We start from the raw sequence: 15,415 nt of genomic DNA on the forward strand, positions 1-15,415 counted from the left end.
ATGATTCACCAGGTTTGCCATAATATTAGACTCATCAATTTAGTTATATTTCTTTTGAAATACAAATACAAAAAAATAAACTTGAGTCTTTAAAGCATTTAATAGTGTTGTGAGGAAGATTATTTAGTATTAGTTGCATATAGTTTCTAGTTGACCTAGGCCAGGCAGGACTCAAAGGAGCAGTTCTGGAGTCACTGGGAAGGCTGCTTCAAACCTGGTTCCAGCCAGGTTTGACCAGCACAGTTAAATACATATGGGCTTTAAATACTACTATTTTTTGGGGTATTAGTTTTTCCGCATGGGAAGAAATACTAGTACTTTCAAAACTTTATTGGAAATTAAATCCTAAAATTTTTAAAAAGTTATAAGAAAACAGAAAATTAGGCCTAAAAATCTGATATCCTTTGAAGTCTCTTATGTTTTTGTATTCAGACAGAAATAGGGGGAAGCTGGGTAGCTCAGTGAATTGAGAGCCAGGCCTAGAGATGGGAGGTCCTAGGTTCAAATCTGGCCTCAGACACTTCCCAGCTGTGTGACCCTGGGCAAGTCACTTGACCCCCATTGCCTACCCTTACCACTCTTCCACCTATAAGTCAATACACAGAAGTTAAGGGTTTAAAATAAAAAAAAATAAAAATAAACTAAACAGACAGAAATGTCCTTACTAAAAAAAAGAGAAGAAGAAAAAAAATGTCCTTATTTTTGTGTTTCCATTCAGCCTTAGTCTGATGTAGTAAGCATCTTAGTGGTTCTTCCAAATCTAACAGCCTTTCCATAGCTGATGTTTTCAGGAACTTAAAAGCATGAAATTAACTGAGTTGAGAAAGCAAGTTAGCCACCATTATTCTCTAGATTCTAGTGAGGTCATGAGGTTGTGATAGCTGTTTGTGTTTGTTTATGTTCTAAAGTGATGATGGGTCATGCTAACTGGACCTGAATTAGAGAACTATGATGGGTTGTTATGTGCAGCAGCTTAGTCACATATGGCTGGAATAATGTCTTTTGTTATAAAGTATGTATTTGTGAGTTCCCTAGAGAACATTTGAGATCTTGACTCATTTGCAAAAAAAATAGTGGTAAGTCTTTAAAACTGGTAAATACTGGATCAGCCTCCTCCTGAGATCTAAATATTTTTTAAAGAGTTTAATTCACTTTAAAAAAAAATTAAAACCCTTATCTTCTGTCTTAGAATCAATAAGAATTAGTTCTAAGGTAGAAAAGAAGTAAGGGTTAGGCAATTGGGGTTAAGTTACTTGCCCAGAATCACATAGCTAGAAAGTGTTTGAGGTCAGATTGAATTCAAGCCTAGCAGTCTATCTACTGTGCTACCTAGTGGCCCCTGAATTTGTTCTTTTTTTTTTTTTTTTTTGGTCTTCATGTCTTGTTCTGCTATTAAAGACCCCAAATCACCCTATAAAAGTTCCCAGTTTTCCTTGCAGTTCCACCATGAAATACATAGAAGGTATTGAAGTTTGTAATAGATACCTCCAGACTGCTACTTCCAACAGACTTATGCAGCCTCACACCTAACTCTTCTGCCTGCTTCCTGATACAATTTCCAAAGTAACCATTGGGACCTTAAAAATGATCTAAGCTCCCTTGTTTTGTAGGTAAAAAAACTGAGGACCAAAGAGGGAAAGTGGCTTGCCCAAAGTTGAACAGGTAAATCAATAACTTCTGAGCTGGCAACCAAATCCTTATCTTTTGGTTTCAAATCCATTGTCCTTTCTACTTCCATACAGTGAGTTATATTAGATTGTCATTTCTAATAATATAATTGAGAACTAAGATCATACATTTTTATAACCTATCTTTATTGTTGGACACCTATGGGGTTAATCTCAATGTGTTTTTCAAGGGTGTTAGCCCTAACAACTTCATATTCTGTTGATAGCATGCTTTGATATTTAATCCAGCTTACTAAAGAATTTTGTTATTCAGGAGTGTGGGCCCTCAAACTTAAAAATAATTTGGGTGCTTACTGTAAAGGAAAATCTTGAGAGGTAAATGGAAAGAAACAACAGGGCCTCCTTAAAAATGTGAACTAAACTCACTTATGACATGAATGTTAAAGAACAGCTCTTTGAATGGAAACTGTTTTAATTGGACCCAAGGGATTAAGTGTCTGCAATTAGTATTTTTTTTTCTGGATAGATTTAATTAGAAATGAAAATATGACTGACCACATCTGTTTAGCTTTAGGGAGTATTCTGTTTTCCAGGCAATGAAAATGTTCATTCCCTGATGTGTGTCTCTTTTCATTACAGCAAAATGGATATCCCAAATTCTCCCACCTCCAAATGTATCACTTACTGGAAGAGAAAAGTTAAGTCTGAGTATATGCGACTTCGACAGCTCAAACGGTTTCAGGCAAATATGGGTGCAAAGGTAAGGGAAGAAAGTACTTATAAAAAGACCTTTTTTAGAAGTTAATTTTGAAATTATGTTTGGATGACTACTAAGGTTTTATTTTTTTTTAAGTTACTGAGCTAATGTGGGGCAGCTGAAGGGTGTTTTTTTTTTTTATACTCTTATTTTGAAATCTAAAGTAATAAATCCTTCCCTTGGCTTCGCTAGGCCCTGTTTGTGGCCAATTTTGCAAAAGTTCAAGAAAAAACTCAGATCCTCAATGAAGACTGGAAGAGGCTCCGAATCCAGCCTGTTCAATTGATGAAGCCTGTGAGTGGGCATCCTTTCCTCAAAAAGGTACTTTTGGTGCCCAAAATTGATTCAGCTTAATGGGTTTCTTAGAGGGAAATATTTCTTTTCTCCATAGAATGGTGGCTCAGCCCTCCTTCCTACTCTTCAGCTATCTTCCTAGAGGGACAGTAGAATAGAAAAAATGCTTACTGACTTTTGGGTGACCAGATATTCACTGACTTCAAGACATGCTGCTTACAATCTTTGTGATCCCAGATAAATCAGTTCTCTCTCTGGGCCTCTGTTTTCTCAAATATAAAATGAGAAAGTTTAGAAACTTGAGGTCTCCTACAAAATTAGTTATTATGATCCTATGTCCTACTATGTATGTATAATTTATGGGGAATCAGTGAACAAGAAATACTTTATGATAGCTATTGTATTCAGGTCTTCATTTGTGCATTTTTCTGAAACTAGGTTTTAATGAATTAACTTCCTCTTACCACTTAGGCCATTTTTTCTTGTCAGTTGAAATATGTTTAGGAAATACCAACTAATTTTTATTATATTAACCTAACTAAGCAAAGTATAACTAGAATGGCAAATCTAACTGCTTATGGGATGAAGGAGGAAATGACTGTTTTTTCAAGACATATAGAAATTGATTTTTGATAATCCAATCTAGTTCTGTACTCTTCATTTCCATTAGTATGGATAGCAGAGTTTATCATGTAAAAAGAGGAAATTTTAAAAAGTAATTTAATTTTTAAATGGCATTTGACCAAAAGCAGATGGGACCATAGTTTTGCCTCTCTTTTTAGTTGTATTGATGATGTCAAGCTTTTTAGTATTCAAAGAAAACATTTCAAAGTTGATCTCCTGGCACATTCAGGAATCTAATTTTATAATCCTTTGTTTTGCTGGTGTGCACACTGCATTCTAGACTATATCTCCTGAAGTCTAGGACACCCAGTTTAGGTTAACTAAGATATTGATATAAAACTTTTACCCCCCACTTTTGCTTGCTTAGGTCCCTGAGGAAGAAACTATTGATATTTAAATCACACATTACGAACAGTTTGTTGCAAGACCTCTTATAGATACATGTAGTAAAGATAGAAGATCAGAAAGATATGAAAGAGATATTCAGAATATGAAAGAGATAAGATATGAAAGGAAACTTAGGGTCCACTGAAGGCTGTGTGCATCACCTCCTGATTGTGTATTTTCTTGCTTGTATTACAGTGTACTGTAGAAAGCAATTTTCCAGGATTTGACAGCCAGGATATGTTAATGAGATCTCTGAATACGGTTGCATTGGTACCCATCATGTATTCCTGGTCTCCTCTCCAGCAAAATTTCATGGTATGTAGTAGAAGCATCATGACACATGATTAAACTATGAATAATTGGTGCTTATGTGGCAAAGCTCCTCTGAAGGTGACATTTTTCCTAATATTTAACACACCAAAGATGAACAAGACAGAATGTTATTAACTTCCTTCAAAAGAGAAACTGAAAAATTTTTTAAAATTTGTTTTCTTCTGGACTCTCAGAACTATACTTCATAATTGCTTTCTAACTGGTTTTCTGGGAGGAACAACACTGAGCAATATTCTAGTTGCTTTATAGCATTATATGGCATAGGTAGAAAGTTGGGCATAGCTTAATTTCTCCAATAAATCAGATCCCTGAGGGATAAATAATAACTTCTGCTAATGGAAAATGATTACTACTACACATAAGTCTATAATCTTTTCATCTGTGTCTTTATGCTTTCATCTCTATTCATATAATTTATAAAAACTGATCTTGTGCATTGCTGGAATTGCTTATCTATCTGGTGATAGACTGAATCCATATCCTACTCTAATTGGGAGGCTACTCTGAGAGAAGAAATCACAACCTAAAAGTATGCTTTTCAGTGCTTAGGAAATGGTTTAAGAGTAATTAGTCATTCCTAAGCCCAAGTAGCTTTTCTCTGTTGTTTATAACCAGAAAACATCTGCAGTTCTCTGATGCACACCGTACTTCTCAGGTTATAGTGATTAATAGTAGTAATAAGTATTTTATTGTAGGTCAGGTTAGCCTTCCTCCATTTTATAGAAAGTCCAGAAGTTGTATGTTTGCTCAGCTTTTGCCACCTGGATGGATCATTTCTGATCTTTGGAGTTTCTCTTTTTCATTTGTCTCCCTCTATTTATTGAAAGGTCTCTATGTGAGCCAATTGTACTGCCCTGTGGGTGAAACTGCATTGCCTTTCTGTCACACAGATATGTGAGGATGAAGTGAGATTTTGGGTGGAGAATGCTTTGAAAAATAAGTGTCTATATAAAGACATTTGGGTGGTGGTAGTGTTACTAATGATACTAATACTGATTCTAAGCTTGTTATTGAGTAGCCCTCACTTTAAAAGTAAATATACTTTTTTGGAAGTAGCATGTCATCTTTTCAGATGGCTCCATTCTGTACAATTCAGGTTGTCATTCCTCTATACACAGAATACCCTGAGTGACCAAAAGTATCTCGAGGTGCTCTGTTCCTTCCCTTTCTTCCTCTCCCTTCCTACACCCTTCCCCTCCATTGGAGAGGATTGGTGGATCCCCATATAGGAAGAAGTAGCTACAGGGACAGAAATGCCTACTTAGTAGAATAAGCCTGGTCTGGTTTGTTTGCAGGTGGAAGATGAGACTGTTTTGTGCAATATTCCCTACATGGGAGATGAGGTTAAAGAAGAAGATGAAACTTTCATTGAAGAACTGATCAATAACTATGATGGGAAAGTCCATGGGGAAGAAGGTAGACACATAGGCTCTCTGAGGGAGGTGCCTAGTTTGGGGGTACATGCCATCTTTGTCTCATAACCTTTTTTTTTAAATAGATGAGGCAGTCACTTTGTGGCATGGGGGTGGGGGTGGGGGCAGGGCATTATTTGCCCAGGATACAAAACTTGAAATGAATGAATTTTTTTAAATTAAGTATTTACTATATGCTAAATTCTGGGACTACAAATAGAAAAATCAAGATAATCCCTACTGTCAAGGAACTCATACTCAAAGTGGGTTAGATAGCCATGTAAAAGAAAGTTTGACTTCAGGGCAGATAGAGAGGCCTGGAAGCCCTGAGGATACACTGATTGCAAGGGCCAAAAGTTTTTAGGTTGCATGCAAGGTATTTTCCAAATGAAATTTAAGAAGCACCAGAGAACACTGTTATACTAAATGGATGGTTGGGAAAATGAAAAGCAATTTAGTACAAAAATATCAAGAGATTTCTGTAGCTGAAAAAGACCCAAGGCCTTTTGGTCTGATTTTCTTCTTACCTGAGGAAGATAATGAGAATAACCTTCCTATTATGCTTCTTTGTTGTAGCTACGTTTTCAATGACATATAGAACAAATATGTGTAAGGAAATTGACACAGTGATCTGAGCATCTTAAAAACAAAGCATTTGGAGTTCTAGAAAAGTCCAGCTGAATTAGGAGGGTGATAGGAGCTGAAGGTAGACTTCTGTACCAGCTATCATTGTCCAGTACCAACTTTTGTTTTTATAATTCAATCCTGATTTATAGCTCCCCCTACTGTTAAAAGACTGATACTCACAAGCTGAAATTTATTTTCTTCCATTATGAGGAAATCCTATCCTCTGATACAGTACTATTACTAGTGATTGGTTTACTGGTTACTACATCATATGTAGAACATTTACTAAGTGTGGCATAAGTTTTCTTCCAGACTCTTTTGCCGAATCCCCTGTATGCCCAGGGATACACATTTATGAGACAACTGGCTGAGGTTAGAAATGTAGTCCTTAGTATAGTGTTAAATCAAGGTTATCCAACCCCATCAGGGTTCAGGTCTTAGTCTCACTGGTATCATGTTCTAACCACCTACACTAACTACACCATACTTAGAAAAGAAAAAACCCCAACTAATTAAAAGATTGCATTTCTCAGCTAATTCCTATCAGAATTTAAATTTGTGTTACCTGGAATAAAGTGTCTTAAGATGTTACTGAATGACAATGCTGATCTGCCTTGGACAGCTGGAACATCAAGATCTCAGGAGGGTTGCTCCATCTAATAAGGCCTTCTTATGTGACACATAATGTGAGAAAGAAATTCCCCTCAACCACTCCTTTTTCAGAGATGATCCCAGGTTCTGTCCTGATCAGTGATGCTGTGTTCTTGGAGTTGGTTGATGCCCTGAATCAGTACTCAGATGAGGAAGAGGAGGGGCACAACAATGACTCTTCTGAAGGGAAACAGGAGGACAACAAGGAAGAGTTGCCAGTCCTTAGGAAGAGAAAACGACTCACCATTGAAGGTAAGTAGGGGTCCTGCATTCCACCAAGGAAATGATTAGGATAGGGCAGATAGAAGAGCTGAGAAGGGCCATTGCTTATAAAGGGGTAATAAGGTTCTTCATCAGGCTCATTTTAAGGAAGCTCAGCATTCTTGGAAGCATAAAATAATGTGTCCTACCCTTCCAGAGAATAAAAGAGGCAAAGTTCAGAGGAAAATACTTGGCATTCTTTAAAGGATATGATAAAAGTCTATTGTAAAGTACCTTGAAATATTAGGGTGGCACAGTGACTGGACCTGGAGTCAGGAAGATGTGAGTACAAATCTAACCTCACACCTTTAACAATTGTGTGACCATGGGCAATTCACAACCTCTACTGCTTCAGTTTCTTCATCTCTAAAATGGGGATAATGATGAAACCTTCCTTCCCAGAATTGTTGTGAGGATCAAATGAGATAATCATCGTGATGTGTAAACCTTAAAATGCCATATGAACACTAGCTATTAATAGGTGTCATCCTCAGGATCATATGATTTTTGAGCTAGAAAGTAATTTAGAAATCCATTTAATATAATCCCTTCATTAACAGATGAGGGAACTGAAGTCCAGTGATAGTGACTTGCTCAAGCTCACACATCCAGTAAGTTAAGAGAGCCAAGATTCTAATCCAGGTCCTTTGATTCCACATACATTGCCCTTTCCAATATATTATGTTGTTTCTCCCTTGCACTCCCTAATTTCAACCTTTTAACTGACTTCGACTTGTATTCCTTTTCCCCTAAAATCTCCTGCGGACTTAACTTGAGTTATATTACCTGTAAATTCATTGCTACCCAGAGGTGTTACTTAAGTGGGGACTATTCTTGTTGGCACTATAGTCTAATGTTTAAAAAGTTCAGATAAAAATGACTTCTTCCACATGTTTTAAAGAAATCAGGAATCAGATTTACTCTAGTAATTCCAATCAAAAGCATCTGTGAAAGGGACAAGGGCTTTTTTTTTTCCAGGTTCTGATAATAGCCCCCAGAAGCTTTCTGTCATTTTTGGTTCAGGCAACAAAAAGAGTTCCAAGAAACAATTTCCAAATGACATGATCTTCAGTGCCATTTCTTCCATGTTCCCTGAGAATGGTGTTCCGGATGACATGAAAGAGAGGTAGGATAAGCTGGCTCATACCTCTTTGGTAATGTTTGAATGAACAATAGTTCCACAGTTCATCATGTTTATTAAGTACCTACTTTGTGAAAGATGGAGATACAAAGAGGGGATGTGATATAGCCTTTCGCTCAGTGAGATTATAATCTTGTAGGGAAGATGAGACATGAAAACAAATAACTAATACAATTTAGGATATGATCAGCATAAAGAATCAGGCCAAAGTGCTCTGAAAGTTATTTTTAGCAGTTTCTAGCTAACTGCTGACAAACCAACAAACCTTGTTTAAATGGCTGAGATAGATGATTTTCTTACACTTCCAATTACCTCTTCAATACTTCTTACAAAAGATTTTTGAAATTTGCTGCCTTTTATTTTTACATAATATTTATTTCTAAGTGTACCCTTCTCCATCCAGTGAGTCATCCTTCATAGCAGAGATTTAAAAAAAAGAAAAATGTAGGTCTTCAAAATCAAACAGCACATGGACTGCATTGGACAGACATATAGTATGCAGTATTCCATAGTCTCCTACTTCTGATTTGAAGGAAGGGAGCTAATTTCCCTATAATAGACTAATAAGCCTCATCATATAGGAAGATCATTTTCTGTAGGCTTTTGAACAGATCTGGACAGTGAGCTCTTTATTGTGGCTTTGCTCTAGTAGCTGATCTAGCACATTTTGCCCTATTCCCAGACAGTTCTGCGTGTACTGCAACTACAAACAGTTTGTACCCATTTAGATATCTTACTGTTTTGTCACCAGGTCTCATGTAATGCACTCTGCCTGAGGGACTTGACATACTCGTCCCTGAGTCTTCCCTCAGCAGAGCCCTTATGCTCTTTCCAGGAGACTGACCCTTAGAAAGAACTTTGGAGGTAGCTAGGTAGGTCAGTGGATTGAGAGCCAGGCCTAGAAACAAGAGGTCCTGGGTTCAAATGTGACCTCAGACACTTCCAAGCTGTGTGGCCCTGGACAAGTCACTTAATCCCCATTACCTAGCCCTTACCACTCTTCTGCCTTGGAGCCAATATATAGTATTGATTCTAAGACAGATCCTAAGACAGTTTTTAAAGAGAAAAAAGAAGGGAAGAAAAAAGAAAGAACTTCTACTTCCTTTTCTCACATAGGTATCGCGAACTCACAGAGGTGTCGGACCCCAATGTTTTGCCTCCCCAGTGCACCCCAAACATCGATGGCCCTTGTGCCAAGTCTGTGCAGCGAGAACAGTCATTGCATTCCTTCCACACACTCTTCTGCCGACGTTGCTTCAAATATGACTGCTTCCTTCACCGTGAGTGAGGGTGCTTCCTCTGACCTAGCTCTCGTGCTTCCACTTATTCTTTCCAGTCCATTCAGGATATACTTATCAAGCATCTACTGTATATATGAGGTTCTGTATTAGGGACTGGGCATCCATCTGGAGCTTTCAGCTTCTCCCTTGAACTTGGGTATACAAAGGGCCAGTTCTGTTTCCATCTTTTTGGCAGTGGCTCTGATTTTTGATCTGCAGTGCTTTTCATTTGAAGAAGATAATCACAACTAGCATCCCTTGCTAGAGTGGGAATGATGACACTCTGTGTCAGAGATTGTGAAATTCAGTTTATCCTGATGATGATTTTTTGATTCGGCCAAATTTGTATCCTCTTGTTTGGTTTGTTATTTTTCCATTGTCTGGATAGAGCAGGAGAAACAGGACAGTTTTGTGTTTTCCAGCTTTTCATGCCACACCTAATGTGTACAAACGGAAGAACAAAGAAATCAAGATTGAACCAGACCCATGTGGATTGGACTGCTTCCTGTGGCTGGTATGTAATTTTGGGACTGTCCTTGCCTCATCGTTACTTTCTCTTAAGTTGATCAGAGTCCTCATGCTCTTCATACAGCTCTTCCTGCCCCTGGGATCATGAACAGGGGCAAGTTCCATTTGTGGGGAAAAGTATGGGAAGTATATCTGAGGGACAATCTCAGCATCAGGATATTACCTCCAGTGAATTACAGGCTTCAGTGATAATTATTAGCATTCTAAAGAAAAAAGTGACCTCATACATAGTCTTCTAGGACTTCTATACATTATTGTATCTGTGATCTCATTATTGTGGAGCATACAGATTACAACTCATCCATGCATTGCCATTTGGTGTAATTTAGGTCTGTTGCACCCAGTAAATACTCCAAAGGAGATCCAACCCTTCCTCTTAATTCTTTCTGAGTCTCTTAACATGACTTGAATACTAATGGAGTACATGAATGATCTGGAGGTGATTCCTTACTCTAAAATTATGACTGGTACACCTCCCTCCTTTTCCATAGAAACAAGGACTTTAATGACATCCATGACAGTTTCTTCTGTGTGATTCTTTGTTGGTAGTGTACTACCATGCTCACCATATACTTCTCCATTGCCCTTTTAGTGAATATCAGCTTTAATTCTTCAAAGACTCTAGTGCTTTATGACTTGCATGCATAGGGCAGTACAAATGAAACCTGGATCCTATCTTCAAAGAGTTTCCTATAACCAAATGGGTAGAAACAGTGTGGATAGATAAAATAGGTAGTTACCTCTACAGAGTGATGTTTGAAGGTCTTTCGACCTAAAATATTTGCCGACCAGCTGCCATAATGCTGGAAATTCCAGTATTAAAATCAATGTCATTCTTTTGGATTAAACATTGCTTTTTACTCTTAAACTGTATCTCTTTGGGACATCTGGGTAGCATAGTGGATAGGCCTTGAGTTGGAAGGACTTGGGTTCAAATCTGGCCTCAGATACTTTGTAGCTGCATGGCTCTGGGCAAGTCACTTAAGTCCAGTTGCCTAGCCCTTGCCACTCTTCTTTCTTAAAATTGATAAGGAGGGCAGCTAGGTGGCCCAGTGGATAGAGAGGCAGGCCCAGAGATAGGAGGTCCTAGGGTCAAATCTAGCTAGCTGCAGATATGTTCTATGTAACCCTGGGCAAGTCACTTAATTACCATTGCCTATCTCTTACTGCTCTTCTGCCTTGGAACTAATACTCAGAATTGATTCTAAAACAGAAAGTAAGGGTTTTAAAAAAAAAGAATTTATACTGACAGAAAGTAAGAGTTTAAAATAAAACAAAATGTGACTCCCCCTGGTAAGAGTAATACATTAAGTCTCTGATATCTTAGTGTGATAGAATTAAAGTAAAAGCCTTTCTGACAAAAAGAGGAACTAGAAACATTAGAAGAATATGGTAAGGGGCAGCTAGATGGCTCAACAGATAAAGAGCCAGTTTTTGAGATAGGGAGGTCTAGGGTTCAAATCGAGCCTCAGATACTTCTTGGCTGGGTAGCTCTGGACAAGTCACTTGATCCCCATTGCCTAGTCTTTAATGCTCTTCTACTTTGAAACCAATACTTAGTATCAATTCTAAAACAGAGGTAAGTGTTTAAAAAAAAAACAACAACAAAAAGAAGACTATAATAAGCCCTAAAAGGAAGAAGGAGAAAGCTTGCAGAAAAGGGAGATGAGGCATGCCAAATACAAACTTTACCTCTGGGTACTTAGCCTTAGGCTGGCCCTAGAGGTAGAAGAGATATAGAGAAGTAAGGTAAGTCAGAGGATGAGACTCTTTAATTCAGATCAGTGAAATCTGTGTACAGGGACCAGTTAGATAATATGGTATATCTGTCCTTTTCCCAGAGAGATCATATGGGGTAGAATGGCAAGGATCTGAGATGATTAGGCATCTTGGGAATAGGTCTGGCCTGCTTTGTATAATAATGATGAAAAAAAGGATAGCCTAGAGTTTGCACAAACTTGAAGTATGATTATAAAGTAGTAATACAACTGATTTTTTTTACCCAGTGTGCTATGATTCATACATCTAAACCAGTAATCACCTTAAGAGGCTATGTATTCATTCCAACAATGCTGCCATTTCTCACTTCTGTGAAATTCTCTCTTTGGGGTTGCCCTAGAACATGCAGCACAGGATATTCATTTGAATATCCTCAGCAGTGACATACCTTCATCCTTTAAGGAAGATCTAAAGATCCAGTGGAGAGGTCCCAATATTTTTGGTAGATTCTCTATGGAGGAATTATAATAGAACATGGACAGAAATTATATAGGATGGGACAATATGGAGGGATTATAATCTGTAGAGAGTACTCATAATAATTAGCTCCCTTGAAACTAAATAGAGGGCCTGGATTCAAATCTGGATTCAGACAGTTCTTAGCTGTGTGACCCTGGACAAGTTCCCCTTGCCTAGCCTCTGCCACTCTTCTTGCCTTGGAATTGGTCATTTCCAAAACAGAAGGTAAGAATTTTTTAAAAAAGAAAGTAAATGTAGATATGAATTTGGGGAATAGCTGAAAAAAACATTTTTGGTGCCTAAATCTAATGAAATAAGATGAATAATCAAGCTGGGTAAAAGGTTGTTAGAATCAAGGTAAAACTATAAAACAATGTTAGGAATAATGAATGAATGACTGGACCTATGATTTCATTGGTATTCAGATTTCTGAAGATGAAGAAATTTCCTCTTCCAATGTAGGTGTGTACCCTCCCTGCAACTTGTCTTAGAAAATGTCCTGGAGTTCTGAAAGGTGGTTACTTATTTCAGGTTACATAGCCAGTGTATGTTGGGAAAAGACTAGAAACCAGGTCTTCCTGGCCTTCACAACAGCTTTCTGCCTGATTTTTATAAGAAGCTGCCTCTCAAATTAATGATAATGATTTTCTTATGGTACAAAAGAGAACAAAGTGAGAAAGGCAGCCAGGGTGGACTAAGTATATGTAGAGTTTTATACTGAAAACACACACATACAGTTGCGAAGGATCAGTGTACATGGAATGGAACATGTCAAAAGTATCGGGGGGAAATGTAAACATTATTAATATAATAAAATCTTAAGTATAGAAAACATAAGGGTGTGCTTTACTATTTCTACAAAATCTTCGGGAGTTATCTACAAGAATTGAAGTCATCCTTGAAGAAAGTATTTAATAGGGAAAAAACAGGCTTACATAAGCAATATTCCCAAAGCATTTAATCCAGTAGAGCAAAATGTTGCCTTAGAGACTCTTTCTTACAGAATATCTCCTATCTATACATCACAGTCATGAAGTTTCCTTAAAAGAAATAACAATAGAAATAACTCTTTTCAACCACCCTCTGATTATAAACTTCAGATGAGGCATAAAACAGAGAGAGAGAGAGAGAGAGAGAAAAGTTTTTCCAGAGGCACTTGCTTTTGTGATGGGGAGATTTAGCACAGAATCCAAGTTGAAGAGGGATTCCCTTTGGATGATAAGGTCTTCCTGATGCTATTTATGGATGACATTATGCCAGCTGCATCAAGCCATGGATCATTGCAGAGTCTCTTAGAAGAGAATCAATAACCACTTAAGAGTTTGGCCTGACCATCCGCTTGAGAAAGACCAAACAGATGAAGAACATGCATTGCTGAGGTTGCAACATGCATTCAGATGGACAATCTGTAGATCTTGTCCATCAGTGTGTACATGTGTTTATATGTACATATGTGGGACAAATGGACAGTAAGTTGATCCCAGAGCTGAACTTCAGGAGGAGAATGAATTGGATTACTTTTAGGAAGCTGTATAACTCTTCAATGATGCCAAGGTTCCTCCTGGAAATAAACTTATTTAAAAAATAGTATTCTGTGTGTGACCCTGGGCAAGTCACTTGACCCCCATTGCCCACCCTTACCACTCTTCCACCTATAAGTCAATACACAGAAGTTAAGGGTTTAAAAAAAAAAAAAAAGTATTCTGTGTAGATATAAAAGTTTTTTGAAGAATCGAAAATGCAAATCGCACAGAGCAGTGGAGAGGTAGGTACATGGTGGGAGTGAGCAAGCTATAGCATAAAACCAATGAGGAACTTTAAAAATAAATAGATGTCAAAGATGTCTTAAGGGAAATGTGATGTATAAGAAGAGAAGATGGGCTGATTATAGGGCAACAGATGACTAATTGACAGTTTTTAGGAGGAAATGAATTTTTTTTTTAAAACCCTTACCTGCCATCTTGGGGTCAATACTGTGTATTGGCTCCAAGGCAGAAGAGTGTTAAGGGTAGGCAATGGGGGTCAAGTGACTTGCCCAGGGTCACACAGCTGGGAAGTTTCTGAGGCCAGATTTGAACCTAGGACCTCCCGTCTCTAGGCCTGGCTCTCAATCCACTGAGCTACCCAGCTGCCCCCATGGAAATGAATTTTTATATAGCACTATGTGCCAGGCACTGCATTAAGCCCATTTTTACAAATATTATTTCATTTGATCCTCACAACAACCCTGTGAAGTAAGTACTATTCTCATTTTATAGTTGAGGACACTGAGGCAAATAGAAATTAAGTGACTAGCCCAGGTTTGTACAGCTACCTAGTGTTTGAGGCTAGTCTTGAATTCAAGTCTTCCTGACTGTAGGTCCAGTGCTCTATTCATTGTGCCAAACAGCTCTCTTTCAGTCAGAGTTCTCCATTGGTATTCTCAAATTTTTAAAAGGAAGGAATACTTCTAAATTGGATAGACCTCTTGTGTTGATCTTATGAAGGGACATGGACAAAAGTCACATAGTCTAGGTATACAAGGATAGGTTGGGATCTTCATCAGTGCAGGAAACCTCCACATAAAATATCATAGACCTATTTGAATTTGATCATTGAAAATTATTTTCTTGTGGGACCCATTCACTGGTTCTTTTTTTTTTTTCTTTTTCCATTCACTGGTTCTTAAAGCAATTCCAAAAGAGAAATTCCAAGAACATTTTGAGCCATGGTGTCATTGGAATACCAGAGTTTCTTAAACTAGCAAACAGACCTATAAAAATGGATATTGCCAGTCATTTTTTTACTCCAGGGATCCATAGTGCTGCTGCTGTGAGAATTACTGTGAAAAACTGGAACTTTTTAAGAAGCTGTGGGTTCAGAAATTAAAGAAAAGAAATGTGTTATAGCTGCAAGGACAAAGAGTACTTAGGAAACTTGGATTCACATTCCAGATTCTACACTAATTGGATGTGTTTGACCTTAAACAAGTGACTTAACCTCTCTTCTCCTTATTTCAGTATCAATAACAGGATAAGAAGGTTAGATGATATAATCTTTAAAGTGTCTTTCATTTCCACTTAAATATGTGAAATTGCCAAAGTAGAAATATTTTAGCAAAGCAGCCTCTGTGAACAGACAGACTCCCAGGCAGTGTTAACCTTTGAGTAGACTTCTCTCTTCCTATTCACAACTTAAAGTTGTTTTACTCCACTTCTATACTTTTCTATAAATGGCTACCAAATAGACATTTATTTGAGCTAACAAGTATTGTC

At 37.7% G+C, this 15,415-nt stretch overlaps 1 protein-coding gene across 4 annotated transcripts in view; it reads left to right on the top strand.

Annotated features, from left to right (window-relative positions):
- The first annotated feature begins 1,327 nt into the window (after positions 1-1,327).
- Positions 1,328-15,415, top strand: part of EZH1 (enhancer of zeste 1 polycomb repressive complex 2 subunit) — a 39,197-nt gene continuing 25,109 nt past the window's right edge. For 3 of the 4 annotated variants that reach the window (XM_044676880.1, XM_044676883.1, XM_044676884.1), the window contains exons 1-9: positions 1,328-1,662; positions 2,268-2,388; positions 2,578-2,706; positions 3,886-4,005; positions 5,319-5,439; positions 6,786-6,965; positions 7,953-8,100; positions 9,232-9,395; positions 9,818-9,909. In XM_044676880.1, the coding sequence (XP_044532815.1) occupies positions 2,272-2,388; positions 2,578-2,706; positions 3,886-4,005; positions 5,319-5,439; positions 6,786-6,965; positions 7,953-8,100; positions 9,232-9,395; positions 9,818-9,909 (1,071 nt within the window). In that variant the 5' untranslated portion in view covers positions 1,328-1,662; positions 2,268-2,271. The remainder of the gene's footprint in view (positions 1,663-2,267; positions 2,389-2,577; positions 2,707-3,885; positions 4,006-5,318; positions 5,440-6,785; positions 6,966-7,952; positions 8,101-9,231; positions 9,396-9,817; positions 9,910-15,415) is intronic. The other variant, XM_044676882.1, reaches the window with a different exon arrangement.

The sequence above is a fragment of the Gracilinanus agilis genome, chromosome 4 (assembly GCF_016433145.1).
Source record: "Gracilinanus agilis isolate LMUSP501 chromosome 4, AgileGrace, whole genome shotgun sequence".
Lineage (NCBI taxonomy): Eukaryota > Metazoa > Chordata > Mammalia > Didelphimorphia > Didelphidae > Gracilinanus > Gracilinanus agilis.